A 17795-nucleotide genomic window follows, 5' to 3' on the forward strand; every position below is an offset into this window, starting at 1 on the left:
GGCTCTGTTTCTGTGGTTTAGCCGGTGCTCATCCTGACGGAAGCCCCGACTGACGCCAGCTTCCAGCAGGGATTTTTTAAGGGAAGCAAGCTGAATGACCCAGGCGACAGACAGGAGACGCAGAGTAACGCCCTTTCCGCCGGAAGTTGGTGTCCGAGTCTCCACGTGCCGTCCCTCCCCCCTCCCCACCCGGCCCTGTAGCGGCGGCTCAGCTGCTGCCATGGAGCCTGCGGAGCTGGAGCAGATCCTGAAGGAGCTGCTGCTGCCGGACACCGAGCGCATCCGCCGGGTATGGGCAGGCCCGGCCAGGCCAGGGGGAGGGGGAGGCTGTAGGAAAGGCCCGCTCTTGACCCCCAGCCTCCCACCAGGCCACGGAGCAGCTCCAGATCGCCCTTCGGGACCCTGCTGCCTTGCCTTTGCTCTGCGACCTGTTGGCCTCTGCGACAGACCCTCAGGCGAGTTACCTGCTTCTCCTCCTCCTGAAATTCTGAAATTCCTCCCACCCCAGCCTCCGCCCCCTGCGGTCTGTTCATCATCCTGCTGTCTGCCATTCTGATTAGCTACCTCTCCTCACCCTAGATCCGCCAGTTTGCAGCTGTCCTGACCCGCAGAAGACTGAACACCCGCTGGCGACGCTTGGCACCTGAGCAACGGGAGAGGTGGGCTAGGGTTGGGATGGGAGGGGCCAGGCCTAGGCGACTCTTTGACAGGCTGGGTACCAAGTATTTGCCACCTGTCTTCCAGCCTCAAGAACCTGGTCCTGACAGCCCTGCAGAGAGAGACAGAGTAAGTGTTTAGCGCCCTCTCTTGGGGTTCCTAACTGATTTGGGGCTGAGATCCTCGGGGACTTCTGCCTCTTTTTCAGCCCCAGACTGGGATTTAGGGAGCAGAGACTTCATTCAGACCTAGAAGGTGGTGCCTGTGAAAACCAGAGTGTTTTAAAACTGGGTGAAAATGATCAGCCAAACCCTACCCAGAAAAACTGCCCAGAGGGGCTGAAGGAACCAGATGGCAATGCCCCCTCCTTCCTTCACCCCCAGCTAATGTTTTATGGGGTCTGTTTTAGCAAAGACTCTTTCTGGCGCTCCTTGAGCCTGGGGCATTGCCTGCAGGGGAGGGTGATGAGGGTAGTAAAGGGCTGTTATGGATGAACTGCCTCTTTGCAGGCACTATGTGAGTGTCAGCTTGGCTCAGCTCTCAGCCACCATTTTTCGAAAGGAAGGCCTGGAAGCTTGGCCTCAGTTCCTGCACCTTCTCCAGCACAGCACTCACAGCACCAACAGCCCTGAGAAAGAGGTACAACTGTACCATTGGCAGGAAGGGGAGACTGAGAGGCTGGGCAGACCACGGAAGCTTCTCTCCTCTCTTCTCCTACTCCTGGACAGGTGGGACTTTTGCTGCTGAGTGTGGTGGTGTCTTCCCAACCTGAGGCGTTCCTCCCCCACCAACGGGAGCTTCTGCAGCTTCTGATTGACACTCTTGATGAAGTAGGCGCCCCTGGACTGCTCTTCTATGGCCTGCGCACTGTGACTGCCTTGGCCCCCTACCTCAGAACTGATGATGTGGTAAGACTGGCTGTCAGACCTTAACCTTCATCACTGTATCTTTTGTGTCCTTACCTCTACAAGTTCTGGCCCAAGATGCTTTAGACTTTTGCCTTGCCTTCCATTCTTCCTAACAGTTGGGGGGGATGCTGTGGGTGACTGGGCCACACTGGTGTGCCTAGGATCCTTCTCCTTGGATTGCATGCCATGAGGAAGCCACTGGTTTCTGGGGTCTGGGATTAGGGCTGCGTGTGGTTTCTGTTATTAAGCTCATCCTGTGTCCTCCAGCCTCTCGCACGGATATTGGTGCCCAAAGTCATTGTGGCAGTGCGGACTCTGATCCCCATAGATGAGGTGAGGACAGATGGGAGGGATCTCCTTTAGGGAGGAAAATGGAGGCACATCCAGCCTGGTACCCTATGGCTTTCCTCTCTGTCAGGTAAAGGCCTGTGAAGCCCTAGAGACCCTGGATGAGCTGCTGGAGTCAGAGTTGCCTATCATTACTCCCCACATCTCTGAGGTCCTCACGTTCTGCCTGGAGGTGCGCCTGGGGTGGTTGCTGCTTCTGATACTTATTTTGCTTGGAAGTTTCTTGCTTGTTCCTGATTTTTGTTAGTGTCTGTATATATAGGTGGCTAAAAATGTGGCCCTTGGGGAAGCAATTCGTGTACGGATTCTCTGCTGTCTCACTTTCTTGGTCAAAGTCAAAAGTAAGGTAGGTACCGTACCCTCTGTATCTTTTGTGTCCTTACCTCTACAAGTTCTGGCCCAAGTCTGCTTTAGACTTTTGCCTTGCCTTCCATTCTTCCTAACAGTTGGGGGGGATGCTGTGGGTGGCTGGGCCATCTGAGTATGCTATCACATCCTGGTACCTCCATTTTAGTCATATTCTTTGGCTCCTGTTCAAGTCCTGGTCCAGCCTTCTATTCCTGCCTAGGGGATTGGGTCTCTTGCTGGACTCCTTGTGGTTGGCAGGTAGACTATTTTCTTCTGAGCCCGCTTTGAGGAGATGCTCAGACACGGTCTCCTCCCCTCCTAGGCCTTACTGAAGAACCGCCTCCTGCCTCCCTTGCTGCAAGCCCTTTTCCCGATTATGGCTGCTGAGCCACCCATGGGCCAGTTGGATCCTGAAGACCAAGATTCTGATGATGATGACTTGGAGATTGGGCTGATGGGGGAGACCCCCAAGCACTTTGCTGTACAGGTATACATTAGTTTCTTGGTCACTGTTACCATACCTAAGAGAAACAGCTCAAGAGGAAGAAGGATTTCCATTTACTGGTGGAAAAGGAATGGTCTGAGTGTGAGTCAAGTCGTGGCCACCAGGAAGCAAAGCAGAACAATTCAAGTTATGGACAGGAAACAAAGAAGGGAAATACAAGGAGGAGCCAGAGCAAGATAGATCCTGTTAGGACATGACCCCCAACTAAGCCCTACTGCCTTCCTTTTCTCCTCCTGGTGCTGGCATTAAATTATTAACCCAGTTGGGTGAGGTGGTGCACGCCTTTAATCCCAGCACTCGGCAGGCAGATCTCTGTGAGTTCAAGGCCAGCCTGGTCTACAGAGTGAGTTCCAGGACAGCCAGGACTACACAGAGAAACCCTGTCTCAAAAAAACTATAAATCCAGCAAGTGATGAACTCATCATTAGGTTAAAGCCCTCTGGTCTAATTGGCCCTGAAAACACCATCACAGTCTCCTAAGCATTTTTCAGTCCAGTGAAGTTGATAATTAAAATCAACAATCGCAACCAGGTGAGGTGATGGATACCTCTAACCTCTACTCCCGGCACTTGGGAGGCTGAGGTAGGATTGTGAGCTTCAGGCCAGTCGGAGTCATCCTGTCTCACACACAGAACTAGTCATCACAAGTGGATTATGGGGCAAGAGTTAAGTGACTGTAGGAGGTTAGAGATGGAGTCACAGTCTCCCTGAATTTTCTTAGGTTGTGGACATGCTGGCACTCCACCTTCCCCCTGAGAAGCTCTGTTCCCATGTGGTAAGTGTGACTCTCCTGCTCTCACTGTCCCTGGATAGGTTTAGTTCCCTAAAACCAAGGATAATTGGGTACAGATAGGTATGATGGGCCTGTTGTGAAAGCAGTAGGCAGGCTCTAGCTGGGCTTTCAGGAACATGCAATGTGCTCCCTAGATGCCCATGCTTGAAGAAGCCTTACGGAGCGAGCTCCCTTACCATCGTAAAGCAGGGTTCCTGGTGTTGGCTGTCCTGTCTGATGGTGCCGGTGACCACATCAGGCAAAGGTACATTTGCTTCCTGTCCCAGGGTGAGGTGGGCCACATATGAGGATGGCTATACATCCTCTGGTAGTCCTAGTACCCCTATTTCAGCCTACTTGGTTTTATTTATGTTTTGTTTTTTTGAGACAGAGTCTCACTGTTTAGCCTTGGCTAGCCTGGAACTCAGAGATCTGCCTGTCTCTGCTTCCCTAGTGCTGGGGTTGGACTAAGGATATGCATCACCAAGCCTGGCCCAGCTTAATTGTTTTATGATTTTTTGCAGGGGTGTTTTTCAGTCTTTTGTTGTTTTTGACCTAGGGTTTCTCTGTGTAACATCCCTACCTGTTTTGGAACTCATTTTGTAGACCAGGCTGTTCTTGAATTTTAGAGACCTGCCTGCCTCTGCCTCCCACATGCTAGGGTTGAAGGTGTAGGCCACCATACCCAGCATAATTGTTAATACTTTAGCTAGTCATGATATTTGCTGCTTTTCCAGAGTGTCCTGGTTTGGAAGAGAAATGACTCTCCCATTACAGGGATAACAGATGGTTTTTACCGCCAGAGCTAGAGCGCCTTGATCCTTTTCAGCAGAAATGAAGAGAATGGTTGAGACAAGGGTTCCTGTGTCCTGCTCCTCAGACTTTGTTCTTCTGCTCTGCCCCATTCAGACTGCTGTCCCCACTGCTACAGATAGTGTGCAAGGGCCTGAGTGACCCCTCACAGGTCGTCCGAAATGCTGCTTTGTTTGCCCTGGGCCAGTTTTCAGAGAACTTACAGGTCAGTAAAGCTAAATGCAGATGGCTACCGCATGAGAGAACTCCCCACCCCAAGGCTTGGGACTCTTGTCCCTTAAACTTTCTTCTCTTTGAATATCTTCGCTGCCATTGGCACTCAGGTGTGCTCTGCGTGTGAGCCTGACAGGGTCTCTCTCGCTTGCTTCTTCAGCCCCATATCAGCAGCTACTCAGAGGAAGTAATGCCGCTGCTCCTGGCCTATCTTAAGTCAGTGCCTACAGGGAACACACACCACCTGGCCAAGGCCTGCTATGCCCTGGAGAACTTCGTGGAGAACCTAGGTGGTGATGGGAGTGGAGGGTATGGGGGAGGCAAACAACACTAGGCTAAAGGGGCTGTCAGGTGGGGAAGAGGTGTACAAGGGTCGCAAGGACTGTCAGGCTAAAGGAAGTGGGTTTTGCAAAAGGTCAGAGGCTTGGGCTGGTTGGTAGAGAAACTTTCCCACAGGGTCCAAAGTGCAGCCCTACATTCCGGAGCTTATGGAGTGTATGCTGCAGCCCCTGAGGAACCCCAGCAAACCTCGGACCAAGGAGCTGGCTGTGAGCGCCATAGGGGCCATTGGTGAGCAAAGGGCCAAGGGGGTGATGGTGTGGTGCAGGCTCACCCAGAAAGTCTGTGTTGGACAGTCCCCACTCCCTGCCAGCTCTGATTCTGTTCTGTCCTGAAGCCACGGCTGCCCAAGACTCCCTGCTGCCCTACTTCCCCACCATCATGGAGCTCATCCGGGGATTCCTGTTGACTGGCCATGAAGAACTTCAGCTCGTGCAGATCCAGAGCTTGGGTAAGGAGGGGTTTTCAGGCATGCACTCTGCACCCAGGAAAGGCCAGGGCTTACCTGGTGTTTACAGGGCTTTCTCCCTGAGCAGTTGAGTGTCTTTGATGAAAAGGTGCCCTTTGTGTTGTACCTGCGAACAGGGTAGAGTTGTGAATTCATTGCACTTGCCATCCTTGGTTTTCTAGTCTCCACATCTCAGTGCTGACTGAGCTCTTGCTCCCACAGAGACCCTGGGAGTGCTGGCTCGAGCACTGGGAGAGTCCATGAGACCCCTGGCCGACGAATGCTGTCAGCTGGGGCTGGGGTTATGCAGCCACATAGATGATCCTGACTTGCGGCGCTGCACGTGAGTGACTAACCCTTGATGCTGCCCCTGCTCTCCTGCCCACTGTATTGACAGTTGTCATCCCAGATACCAGCGCTTCGGCTTTGGCCCACAGCCAGGGCTCCCGGGCTCCCCTTTGTCTGTATAGCAGTCAGCAGCATACAGATTCTCTCTACCTTCACCAGGTACAGCCTGTTTGCAGCTTTATCAGGGTTAATGGGGGATGGCCTGGCACCCTACCTGCCTCAAATTACCACGCTCATGCTGCTGTCACTGCGTTCCACTGAGGGCATCGTGGTGAGCAGAGGAGGGGTGTACTGGGCCAGTTGGACCAGGGTGACCCTGTGGTGGGATTTACCTCCTGGTCCCACCTGAGCCAAAGTCCCTACTCTTGCTTTCTTCGTGTAGCCTCAGTATGATGGAATCAGCTCCTTCCTTCTGTTTGATGATGAGAGCGAAGAGGAAGAAGAAGAGGACCTCATGGATGACGATATGGAAGAGGAGGGGGAGGATTCTGAGATCTCGGGGTAGGGGGAGTGCTCTTCGACTTAAAGAGTGTCGACCGGGTTGGGTGGTGGTGGTGCGTGTTTTTAATCCAGCACTTGGGAAGCAGAGGCTCTGATTTTGGTCGAAAAGAGCCAGGGCTACACAGAGAAACCCTGTCTCAGAAAGCCAAAAAATAAAAAATAGAAAGACTGCAGACTTTGAGTCTAGACAGAGCCCAGTGTCCCTGCTGGGTGTGTCCCTGCAGGCATCATCACTGCCTCCCCAACTGGCCCTAGGTACAGTGTGGAGAATGCCTTCTTCGATGAGAAAGAAGACACCTGCACTGCCCTGGGGGAGATCTCTGTGAACGCCAGGTGAGCACCAGCCCTTCCATGGTGCTGGGAACCATACCCAGGGCCCCTTTCCCCACTGTTACGTGTCTTTCCATAGTGTGGCCTTCCTTCCGTACATGGATAACATCTTCGATGAAGTACTCAAACTGTTGGAGGTGAGTCAGTCGGTGGACCCTTAGGCTGCAGTTAGGGTTGCCTTCACCTGGCACATGCCAGGCACACACCTTCCTACCCTCTTTGTTCCAGTGCCCTCATCTGAATGTGCGGAAAGCAGCTCACGAAGCTCTGGGACAGTTCTGCTGCTCACTGCATAAGGCCTGTGAGAGAAACCCTTCCGAACCCAACAGTGCTGGTGAGGAGACGTTAGCGGGCTGGGAGCCCTGGGAACGCAGTGCAGAGCCTGACCGTGGCTTTGGCCAACTGTGTCTGCAGCGCTGCAGTCTGCCTTGGCTCGAGTGATCCCGTCTTACATGCAGGCAGTGAGAGGGGAAAGGGAGCGCCCAGTGGTGATGGCAGTGCTGGAGGCCCTGACTGGGGTGCTGCGCACCTGTGGGGCTCTCACACTGTACCCCCCCGGGCGCCTCGGTGAGCTCTGCAACTTACTCAAGGCTGTGCTGCAGAAGAAGGTGAGTAGGGACGGGGGGCTGTGGGAGGGGTGGGTCTTCAGAGGCTTCAGTCCAACTCTGCCCACCTCACCACCACCGTGCAAAGGAGAAGGCAGGAGAACCCACACTCAGCTGAACCGTGTCTTCCACAGACAGCCTGTCAGAACATTGAGGAGGAGGAGGACGATGAAGACGATGACCAGGTGAGAGCTACAGACGGAAGCCGTCTGGATAATGTAGTTAGTCCCCGCAGGTTCAGCAGTGGACTGTGCACCCAGGCTAGCCTGGAGGAGCCAGGGCTGCTAACAGAAGCTGGTGCTGCCAGAGTGGTGCCACTCTCATCCCAGTAAGGTGGTGAGGTGTTGAGTGCCGTGCCCCGGGACAGCACACGGTGTGATAAATGGAGGGCCTGGGCTCTAAAGACACAGCCTGGAAACAGGTCTGTCCGTGAGGCAAGGGCAGCCCCAGAACCACCGCAGCCAGTGTCAGAGTGGGGTGTGGAGATGCATGATCACGGAGCTGGCCCTGGTGCTCCAGCCTCTCACCTGGCTCCACAGGCAGAGTATGACGCCATGTTACTAGAGCACGCTGGAGAGGCCATCCCTGCCCTGGCAGCCGCAGCCGGAGGACATACCTTTGCTCCTTTCTTTGCCAGTTTCTTGCCGTTATTGCTATGTAAGATGGTGAGTGTTCTGTCCTCTGGCCTCACATCCTAGGCAACACGTGCACCGGTGCCCTTCCAACTCCACCAACCATGCCAATTTGTATTCCTTCTACCTCCCCTATAGAAACAGAGCTGTACGGTGGCCGAAAAGTCCTTTGCGGTAGGAACACTGGCAGAGTCCATTCAGGGTATGGGTCCTGCCTCAGCCCAGTTTGTGTCTCGGCTGTTCCCTGTGCTGTTAAACGCTGCCCGGGAAGCAGACCCAGAGGTGCGGAGCAATGCCATCTTTGGGCTGGGTGTACTTGTGGAGCATGGGGGCTGCCCTGCTCAGGAGTATCCTATGCTTGCAGGAGGGGAAATGGGGTTGGCAGTGAGCCCAGGGATTTGGTGTGGTGCTGCTCAGGGTGAAGTCTGCCAATGTGTATAGTCCTTAACTGCGGGCCAGGCACTTCCCCAAGCTGCTGGGCCTCCTTTTGCCCCTCCTGGCAAGGGAGCGTCATGATCGAGTCCGTGATAACATCTGTGGGGCTCTTGCCCGTCTGCTGATGGCCAGTCCAGAAAGGAAAGCAGAGCCGCAGGTGAGGAAGGGGCATCAGGCAGGGGTGGAGGCCAAGGATGGTAGAGGGTTCAGGACACATGGCCCTGAGACATCTGTGTGTTCAGGTGCTGGCTACCCTGCTGCATGCCCTGCCACTGAAGGAAGACATGGAGGAGTGGATCACTATGGGCTGCCTCTTCAGCTTCCTGCACCAGAACAACCCTGACCAGGTAACCTGCTGCTGGAGCTTTACAAGGGCTGTTAGGCTCCAGCCTAAGGGTGGGCAGAGGAGATGCCAACTCTTTAACTGATGTATGGCGATTTTAGGTGCTTTTTTTGGTTTTTCAAGACAGGGTTTCTCTTTTGTGTAGCTTTGGCTGTCCTGGAATGTGCTCTGTAGACCAGGCTGGCCTTAAACTCAGAGTTCCACCTGCCTCTGCCTCCAGAGTGCTTGGATTAAAGGCGTGTGCCACCTTTTCCTTCCCTGTGTCCCCAACTGGCCCCAGCTTGTTAAATAGCTGAGGATGGCCTTGAGCCCTCAGTCCTTCCCCATCCGTCCTCCGCCTCCCGAGTGCTGGGATTACAGGCATGCACTACTATACTAGACTTGACTTTAGATGCATGCTTGGTAAACACTTCCACCAGCAGAGCTACAGTCCTAGCTTTTTTCCTCTGTGTCCACAGTGTTGGCAGACAGTCTGATGAGAGGAGAGCAGGGCCTTTCCTGGTAGCATTTTCCCACTTCTCTTGGACTAAGCCAGTAGTCATAACTTCCCTAGGCTGATTTCCTAGGTTAGGGCTAGGAAAAGTTTCCTTTGGAGCCCTGGATACCTCACATACACTGGAATCTGCTTCTGAACAATTCTGCAGACACCAATTACTTAGGATTGGACACATGCTCCACTGTTCTTGTGTCACCTGTCTTAAATCTTTTTTGTGTGTTGGGTGAGTACTTGGATGCTGGATTTCTGTTAGTTTTGAGGCCACACATCTTATTGCCTCCAAAAAGAGATTGTTACCATGTTTCCTTATTCCTTCTCAAGTTCACAGTTCGGGTTGGGTGTCAGCTCCAACGGTTTCAAGGCTTCTTCTCTCCCTGGTTCCAACCCCCTACTCTAAGCCCTGGGGCCCACGGCTGTTACTGCCAGAGTTGACCAGTCCTTTTCCATAGGTTGTAGATGTGGCTCCTGAGCTCCTGCGCATCTGCAGCCTGATTCTGCCAGACAACCGGATCCCACCAGGTGAGGGTGACAGTCATAGCTGAGGGCCAGGGAAAATGGAGTAGTAAGAGTGTCACCCAGCTCTTCATCAGGCCCTGTCTCTGCTCTACCCAGACACCAAGGCGGCACTGCTGCTGCTCCTGACGTTCCTGGCCAAACAGCACGCCGACAGCTTCCACGCAGCCCTGGGCTCTCTGCCTGCTGATAAAGCTCAGGAACTCCAGGCCATGCTGGGCCTCACTTAGACCACAGGCTCCAGCTGGGCCATCGGGCCCGAAGACTACTGGTCAGCCCAGGCCCAGCTCACTTCACCAAAGACTGTATCATTGGAAGTCAATCCTGCTCGCTGTCTTAACAGGGTTGTCTCTGGGGCTGGAGCTATTCAAGCAGAGCTATGACATCACACTGTAATAAAGACAGCTTGTTTTCTGCTTGGACACGAGCTCTGAGAGCAAGAAGGCTAGAGGTGTGTGTTCAGAAATGAGACAGGCAAGGGGCTGGAGTGTCTCAGCACTGAAGAGGGCAAACTTCCAGCAGAAGACAGGAGTTCAGTTCCTAGAACCCATACTAGATGGCTCAAAACTGCCTTGTATTCCAGCTCCAGAGGTTTATTAATGCCCTCTTCTGGCCTTCCCAGACAACTGCACACACTTGCACGTTCCAACCCCCACACACAATTTAAAATTAAAAATAAATCTCTAAAGAGAATAACAAAAGGGCAAAGTGCAGTGAGGTAGGATATGGTTTAATAAACTTGCTCAGTGGAATCTGGGTCCTGGATGGATCAGGAGGCGCCCATACGGCCTTTCTTGTTCCACACGAAGGATCTTCTGTGCGGACAGTACTAGTTGGGAAAGGAGAAGGCAGGTCACACCGTGACTGTAGAGACTAGTGTGCTATAGCAGCTTCTGGCCTGTCTGCCTCATCTTTCTCACACCTACACTCACCGAGGAGCAGGTAGAAGACCCGAGAAGCCAGCTTCCTGGGGCTGAGAGGGGGCACCAGGCTGCTGAAGTCTGGCTCCCTGTTGGCCTGTAGCTCCAGTGCTACTGCCCTGCAGGGATTGAGGACTATCAGCCGGGGGACACAGCCCACCCTACCCCTTGAGGGACCCCTCCATGGTACCTATATATAGCCTCTGAAGAGAGTAGCTCAGGCCCTGGGGGCATCTCCATGGGCACTTCAGGGATCTCGGGCAGCATGGGCAGCACCGGAGGCTCTGGCTGGCCCTCCTCAGTCCAGGCCCTAGGAGGCAAAGTGGGGCTGCTCAGGGAAGGGGGAGGGCACTTGTGACAGTGATAACAGGTAGACCCCCCCTGGCTGCTTACCACCGTTCTTCTGGGGGGATGAGGCTGGTACGGGACTTCTCCTCTTCAGCCGCTTCCAGGGAGAGCTCTGTGAGGAGGGCATTGAGGAGTCTGCTTGGTATGTAGTTGAGTAGTGAGACATTTGCCTGACACGCACAAGGCCTTGGCTTCTGCCCCCAGGGTTATTACAAAGCTCCCCTCCCCATATTCTGGAGCCTAGTATAGCCTTGTGCAAAGTGGGGGCAGAGGAGACTCAAGTCTGCTTCCTTAATGCTCCGCGTGCTCCTCCCTGAAGCTGGTTAGCGTAGCGGTTTCCACCTGCCCCTCTAGTGCAAGCGCCTACCTGAAGAGAGCATGAGGGGACCACTGGGCTCCTGGGCCTCTCTCAGAACCTGCAGGCCGGAGAGCAAGAACTGAGAGCCAAGCACCAGTGTCAGGGTTTGGTCTCATTAGTAAGCTGGTCAGGAGAAAGTTGGCTAGAGCGTGCCAGAGCTGAGGCTTCCCCGGCCCGGTGGAGGCAGCTACCTCAATCTCGCTCAGGGCTTCAGTCTTTCTTTCCTCCTCAGCTGCCCTCTCCACCTCAGGCTCCCGTTGTGGTCTTTGTCTGAGCATTCTCGGGGGTATCTGGGCACAGTGGGTCCATAAAGCTAGTAGTTCTGGGGGCAGCCAGCCAGCTGACAACAAAGGGGAAGGTTTAAATCCAGACACTGAGGGTCCCAGGTTCTGAAGATCCCACCCGCCCAACTGTCCTCATCCTTACAGAGAGTTGGGGTTCTGAAGAGCTCCGCCGGGCTTGTGACCATCCTTTCAGGCTGCACCACAGGCTGTAAGGGTGGGAAGCCAGCGGCTCTTTATGAGAGCGCCACTCCTCACTGCCCCCCCCCCCCTTCGTATGCTCTTCCCAGGGCTTATGCCTGTTTCAGGTGCATGACCTGGCCTATAGTGCATGTGGCAAAAGGGTACATGGTGACCTGGTGTCAGTGGATGTGTTGGGTATATGCGGTTCCACACACATGCACTTTCTAGGAACTAGGGCCTTTTGTTACATTGCCAGGGCTCCATGGGAGTTCAGAAGTCCAGCCAGACCTGCATGTCTCTACTCTCCAGGAAGAACTTGAACCTCACTCACATACTCCCGGCAGTGAGCCCCAGCCTGCAGCTGTTCCTCGAATTTCTCCCGGGAGATCTGAGTCTCCTTGTCCCAGAATAGTAACTGGCGGCGTTGGCGGCGTCGGCCAGGTTGTCTCGGAAGAGATGGGGGCCTCTTCTAGAGCAGAAGGGGAGGCAAGGGTCAGGCCATCCATCTCCCCTTTCCAGTGGCCTACCAGTGACCCCACGCTCGGCCCCTGCCAGTTGTCTGGGGAGGAAGCTTGGGTAAAGTCCTTATGCAACTCATAGCTTACTCAAAGGTACCTACTGGGAAGAGAGGCCACACCATGAGGTATGGAAAGCTAGCAATGGCCCTGGGCTTAAGGAAGAAGATGTACTGTGGGTGGGAGTGGGGGTACAGAACCTGCAGCTCAGGGAAGAGCCTACTCACCTCTGCACTAGGTGGGGCAGGTAGACGTAGCTCCGGAGGAGGCGTCACCTCTGCAACAACACCCATAAGGCCCTGGTTTTGTTTTTGTTTTGTCAAGGCAAGGTCTGTCACTCTAACCCAAGATGGCTTATGGCAATCCTCCCCCAATCCCAGCTTCTGGACTGATTGGGCTCCAGATGTTATCTCCACACTGTGTTTTGTGTTTTGTTTTTGGAGAGAGGATTTCTTTGTGTAGCTCTGGTTGTCCAGGAACTCACTTTGTAGACCAGGCTGGCTTCAAAGTCTGATCCGCCTGCCTCTGTCTCCCAAATGCTGGGATTAAAGGTGTGTGCCACCACCGCCCGGCTCACCCCTTCATTCTTTCAGCTCTCCCTCAGGAGGTGGGGTAAGGACTTTTGTCTCTGCAAAGTGTGCAGCTGTTCCCAAGGAAGAACCAAGTGATGGACACTTACCAGTGAGGAGGGCCCCAGGCTCCCAGCCTGTCAACTTCTGTACCTCAGGAGCGAAGACCTGGCCTGGAAGTGGTTCTCTTATCCCTTCAACCCTGAGGAGAAACAGGCAGATAAGGAAACCTTCCCAACAATGACCCTTTCTGGTACAGGGATTCCTGCCCTTACTGTGCCGGAGCTGGGGGTGAGAGGGAGGGGACCACACCATTTCCTTCCATGGCCCTGGGCTCTTCCTTAGATTCTGCAGAGAGAGAGAGAGAGAGAGAGAGAGAGAGAGAGAGAGAGAGAGAGAGAGAGGATCAGAACACTTAGGAGACAGAAGAACAGGGCACTCCCATTCCCAGGTCGGCTGGGCAGGGATCTGACCATCCAGTGCTGGGGAGGCCCTCCGCCGCCGGAGAAGCCGGCCTCGCTGACGTTCCTCCAGCAATATGGCATCATCTTCCTCCGCTATCAGCAGATCCAAATCACCTCGACTGACCTCTGGGAGATCCCGCTCTCCCTATGGAGAGAGGAAAACAGTGGATTTTTTTTAGGTTAAGCCCAAGGAAACCCAGTGGGTACTAACTGGACAGAATGTGGGAAAATGGAAGCAGAAAGGCAGAACTGCAGGGGTGTGGTGATGCTGGACTATAATAATGTGTTTAAGGAGAAACTCACCTCGATCCGCAACATGCGAATGGGCTCTGCCTCCTGTAGGGTGATGGCCTCAGGAGCCTGTATAGTGGCTAAGGTCCTGTCTGGAGGGGTAGGAAGATCATAGCAGCCCTATTTCTTTTTAAGTTTTTGGGGCAAAAACATGGACCAAGAACCAGACCCAGACTAGCCAACAGCAAATACTCGAAGTGAATTTCTTTGTTTGTTTCTGAGATGTCTCACTATGTAGACCAGGTTGGCCTCCAACTAAGAGATCTTGCCTGCCTCTGCCACTGCTGAGTTTAAAGGTGTGGCATCACCACACCCGGCCTCCAAGTTCATTTCTTAACCATTGTGAGCCTTACTTAACTTATCCTTAAAATGGAGATAGCAATTCTGACCTCATTTAGGCTCTTTTTAAAGATTTATCTGAATCGTTAATTATGTGTATGTGAGTGTGTCTATACTCAGTGGGTACACACTTGTTAGTATGTCAGATTCCTCCGGAGGGAGACTTGCAGGTAATTGTAAGCCAATGTATGGGTGTAGGGAACTGAACCTAGGTCCTCTGTATGACCAGTCAATACTCAAACACTCAGCCAGTTCACCAGCCCCTGGCTTTGAACTCTTGGCCTTCCTGCCTCTACTTTCTGAGTCCTGGGATTATAGGTGTCCACCTGTTTTGTTTTTCACCCTTAAAAAAAAAAGAGGAAATGTTAACAGGGCAGTGGTGGTGCACACCTTTAATCCCAGCATTCAGGAGGCAGAGGCAGGCAGATCTCTATGAGTTTGAGGCCAGCCTGGTCTGCAGAACAAGGCCCAGGACAGCCAGGGCTGTTCCACAGAGAGACTCTGTCTCAAAAACAAATATATAAATAAATAAGGGAATGTTGAAATGGTTTCTTTAAGCAGTCTAGGCTGGCCTTGAACTCAGTGTCTAACCCAGGCAGGTGTTAACTTGCAGTTTTCCCACCTCAGGCTCCCAAGGAAGTGGGATTACAGATGTGTCCACAGGGCCTGGCTCTCCAAGAGTCACTGATTGAGCTCTCAGGTTCCTGAGCCTCTCATCAGAACAGCCCTCCCTGCTGACCTGGCTCCCCCGGGCTCTGCAGTGACTTCAGAAGGAGTCTCCTTACCAGTTTTCCCTGGGGTCACAGCCTCTAAAAGGTGCCGAATCTTTGGGAAGAAATTGGGAACAAAAGAAAGGTCTCAGTCAGCTTCATTCCTGTATATCCTCACTTTCAAAACATTTGGTGGGCACCAATCTGGCAGCCTCTCTTTATATTTCGTGTTTTAGAATTCTTGCTTTCTTCTTATTTATTCATTTTTGAGACAGGTCTCACTGTGTAGCTGGGGTTGGCCTAAAGTTTTTCTTTGAAGATTTTATTATCTATGTGTGTATGCATATACCCTTGGAGGCCAGAAGACAGAGTTGGATGTTGGAGCCCTGGGGCTAGAGTGATAGGTGACTACGAAAGCTGGCACTGGAACCACGGAGTTATGGCTCCAGCACACTCCTGATTCAACTTTTGACAGTCCTCATCCTTCAAACCAATGAGTTCTTGAAGTAGCTTACATACTACATCCACTATGTGTGTGTGTGTTTGGTGTGTGTGTGTGTGTGTGTGTGTGTGTGTGTGTGTGTGTGTGTACACGCATTTTCAGAACTAGAAATCAAATTGAGGGCCGTGTGCATGTTAAGCAAATAGTCTATCACTGTGCTACACCTCCAGCCCTAAACCAAATCTTTGTGTCATTTGAAATCCATGTCATAAAGCCAACAACCTACTCTTCCTCCTGTCCCTGTCCTAGCCTCGCCCCCAAATTAGCTTTGTTAATTTGTGCAAAAAGTACTGCAAAACTCATCTATATGTCAACTGTTGTTGTGGATGGAAGTGACTAGAAAGGTTCATGGGTAAATGGTAGTGGGGACAAGTGTGAGTGACTGATCCCAATAGTCAACGAAGAGGGCAGTAAAGTGCTCACATTCTAAACATCAATTCTCTTGGCTTCAAGTGATTTCATGGAAAGAGGGCAGTAGACTAAGTCTGTAAGGATAGTAGGCCCTGGCTAGCAGAGAATGAAGAACTGCTCTTATTGGATTGAGAAACAAGTAAAGAAGCAAATGTGGCACCTCTGGGACATGGAAAATGGGGGCCAGTGTTGGTAGCTAAGGATACCTAGAGAAAAGAAGGGGATGGGTACCACTAACTCCAGGCACCGAGATCCCTAGGTACTGATACAATGTGCATTCAGGACCAACTGCATGAATGAGAAGATGGGAAATGGGAGAAGATGGGGACAAAACACCAACATCTGCATTAGGGTCTCAGTGGTGGGAACAGGGGACATGGGGGAAGAATTCCTCTCTCGGGAAAGCCATTCCATCAGACTGGCACTGAGTAAGCAAGATCTCAGGCTTTGCTTGTTTGCACCCACCAATTCCCTTGCTCCATATGGCCTCTTATGGAAGCCTATGGCAGGGCCCCATCCCCAAACCTGTGTCAGCTTAATACAAGGACACCTTCCTTCTATACTGTTATCTCATGATTTCTGAGGTGTGGTAAGGGAATGAACCCTACCTGAGGAATATCAAAAGGACTGGGAAGTCCTGGATCCACAGACATCATCCCAAAAAAGGGTTCCGGGGCATCTTCCAGCATCTCCATCATGGCCAGGCAGTTGGGAAGAAGCAAGCTAGGTCTGGGAGAGAGTGTGGGATGTCAAGGACAAGGCTGAGAGTGGGTGAGATGGCTCAGCAGGTAAAGGTGCTGCCACCAAATGCAGAGTCCTGAATTTGATCCCTAAATCTGAACCTACATAGCAAAGACAACCAACCTCAGTTGTCCTGCCCTCCACATGCATATAATGGTCTGCCCCCTGGCCCCCCCCACACAAATGCATAAAAAAAAAAGGCCTCAAGCTCCGTCTAGACGGCCCCAGTTCCAGGGACTCACAGGTCAGCCTCCTCCATATCAATGCGAATCCGCAGCTGGGCCCGGTGCAAATGCTCTAGGATATGCTGGATGTCTTCTGTGGGCACGGAGGGTAAAATAATCAGCCTAGGCATGGGCTGTTCAGCTCTAACCCACCTCTAGTGTCCCCAGCCTTACCCACAAGGTACTGGCACTGTTGAGAGTAGACCCTTATCACACCAATCTGCAGCTGCGCAGAGAGATAGAGGGAGAAACGGGGACGGGGCAGCCCAGGCATCGGTGGTTGCACTCGTACCAGCACATAATTGAGGATTTCCTCGCTGGGAAAACAATGGGCCCTGGTCAGTGCTTCACTCATCGTAGCTCCCAAGCCAAAGACGCCTCCCTCTTTTCTGGGCCTTACCAGGTCCTCACTACATTTACTTTCAGGTATTCACGCTTCAACAACCGGCTGCCTCGGGTTGCTGCCAGCCTGGAGGGGTGGGGACAGGTATGGCCTGTCAAACTCAGATTCCCGCTACTTGGCTCCTGGTATAGCTATCAGCCCTGTGCTCACCAGATAGTGGCGAAGCAGCCTGTGTGGCGCTGAAGCACGTTGGGATAGTAGAACATCTCTGGGTTTCACGCTCAGCACCAATCCCGTTTGGCTCTCAATCAGAATTCTTTAGGACACGAGATTCCCAGTACCATTGAAGAAGGGTAGGGATTTGGACAGGAAGCATGGTGGAAGTGGATGCAAAAAGCACAATTAACAAGACGACCAAGTACTGGTAACGGAATTAGGAGATAAGCAAATAGAGTCGCGGGCGCTGCGTACCCTTCTTTCTGTTACTCCCTAGAAGGTCTGCACAACACTCAAGGACATGGAATTTACCATTAAGATTGGCGTCCTGGCCAGAGATGCAGAGCTCCAAGGGAAAGCCTGGGTAGGGACAAAAAAACAAAAACAAAAACAAAAACAAAACAAAACAAAAAAAAACAGGTTTTCAGGGAAAACTGAGTCCTCTTCAACAAGCCTTCTTCGTCCTCAAGCACACAGGCGTCGTCGAGCTTCTGGGACTTGCTCTAGGTCCAGTCGCCCTCCAGCGGGGACCAGGAGCATGCTCTCCAAAGCTTTGAGCCAGGCAGCCAATGGGGAGCCGCGGAGGGGGAGCTGTGACTCCTGGTGCTAGGCAGCAAAACCCAGTTCCAGGCCATAGGCTCTTGGAGACCGGTCGCGAGCCAATCACGAGAATCCTGAGCACCACTGTGTCATTATGAGGTGTCCTAACCAATGGGCTCTCGTTCTCTCGGGTAGTAACAAGGACTCCTCCAAGGGATTCCGCGGACCAATAAACAGGGAGAAAACCCAATTTCTCCCTGGAGACAGCTTGCTAGCATGGTATCTG

At 52.7% G+C, this 17795-nt stretch overlaps 2 protein-coding genes across 3 annotated transcripts; one reads left to right on the forward strand and one right to left on the reverse strand.

Annotated features, from left to right (window-relative positions):
- The first annotated feature begins 79 nt into the window (after positions 1-79).
- Ipo4 (importin 4) lies at positions 80-9979 on the forward strand. Of its 2 annotated transcripts, none has more exons than XM_051195645.1 (30): positions 80-289; positions 369-455; positions 580-659; positions 745-786; positions 1167-1296; positions 1386-1565; positions 1833-1898; positions 1984-2085; positions 2176-2259; positions 2584-2748; positions 3488-3541; positions 3694-3803; positions 4448-4556; positions 4725-4854; positions 5021-5134; positions 5241-5354; positions 5574-5694; positions 5859-5970; positions 6082-6200; positions 6456-6533; positions 6610-6667; positions 6759-6864; positions 6945-7138; positions 7270-7320; positions 7675-7800; positions 7906-8114; positions 8227-8359; positions 8445-8549; positions 9491-9560; positions 9632-9979. In XM_051195645.1, exons 1-30 carry the CDS (start codon positions 95-97, stop codon positions 9742-9744), a joined length of 3357 nt encoding a protein of 1118 aa, XP_051051602.1. In that variant the 5' UTR covers positions 80-94; the 3' UTR covers positions 9745-9979. The 2 variants fall into 2 exon arrangements, with proteins under 2 accessions (XP_051051602.1, XP_051051601.1); XM_051195644.1 differs by having other exon boundaries at positions 9654-9979.
- Positions 9980-10255: 276 nt separating this feature from the next.
- Rec8 (REC8 meiotic recombination protein) lies at positions 10256-17371 on the reverse strand. The gene is made up of 20 exons (XM_051195651.1): positions 17282-17371; positions 16964-17069; positions 16811-16879; positions 16585-16727; positions 16429-16504; positions 16054-16174; positions 14608-14647; positions 13496-13575; positions 13202-13337; positions 13004-13076; positions 12839-12930; positions 12387-12436; positions 11976-12113; positions 11607-11670; positions 11372-11520; positions 11190-11238; positions 10868-10934; positions 10665-10784; positions 10487-10593; positions 10256-10383 (listed from the first exon to the last, which is right to left on the reverse strand). The coding sequence occupies exons 2-20, from the start codon at positions 17017-17019 to the stop codon at positions 10298-10300; spliced, it is 1716 nt and encodes a 571-aa protein (XP_051051608.1). The 5' UTR covers positions 17020-17069; positions 17282-17371; the 3' UTR covers positions 10256-10297.
- Positions 17372-17795: the final 424 nt, after the last annotated feature.

Source organism: Phodopus roborovskii, unplaced genomic scaffold (genome assembly GCF_943737965.1).
Source record: "Phodopus roborovskii unplaced genomic scaffold, PHOROB, whole genome shotgun sequence".
NCBI classification, from domain to species: Eukaryota; Metazoa; Chordata; class Mammalia; order Rodentia; family Cricetidae; genus Phodopus; species Phodopus roborovskii.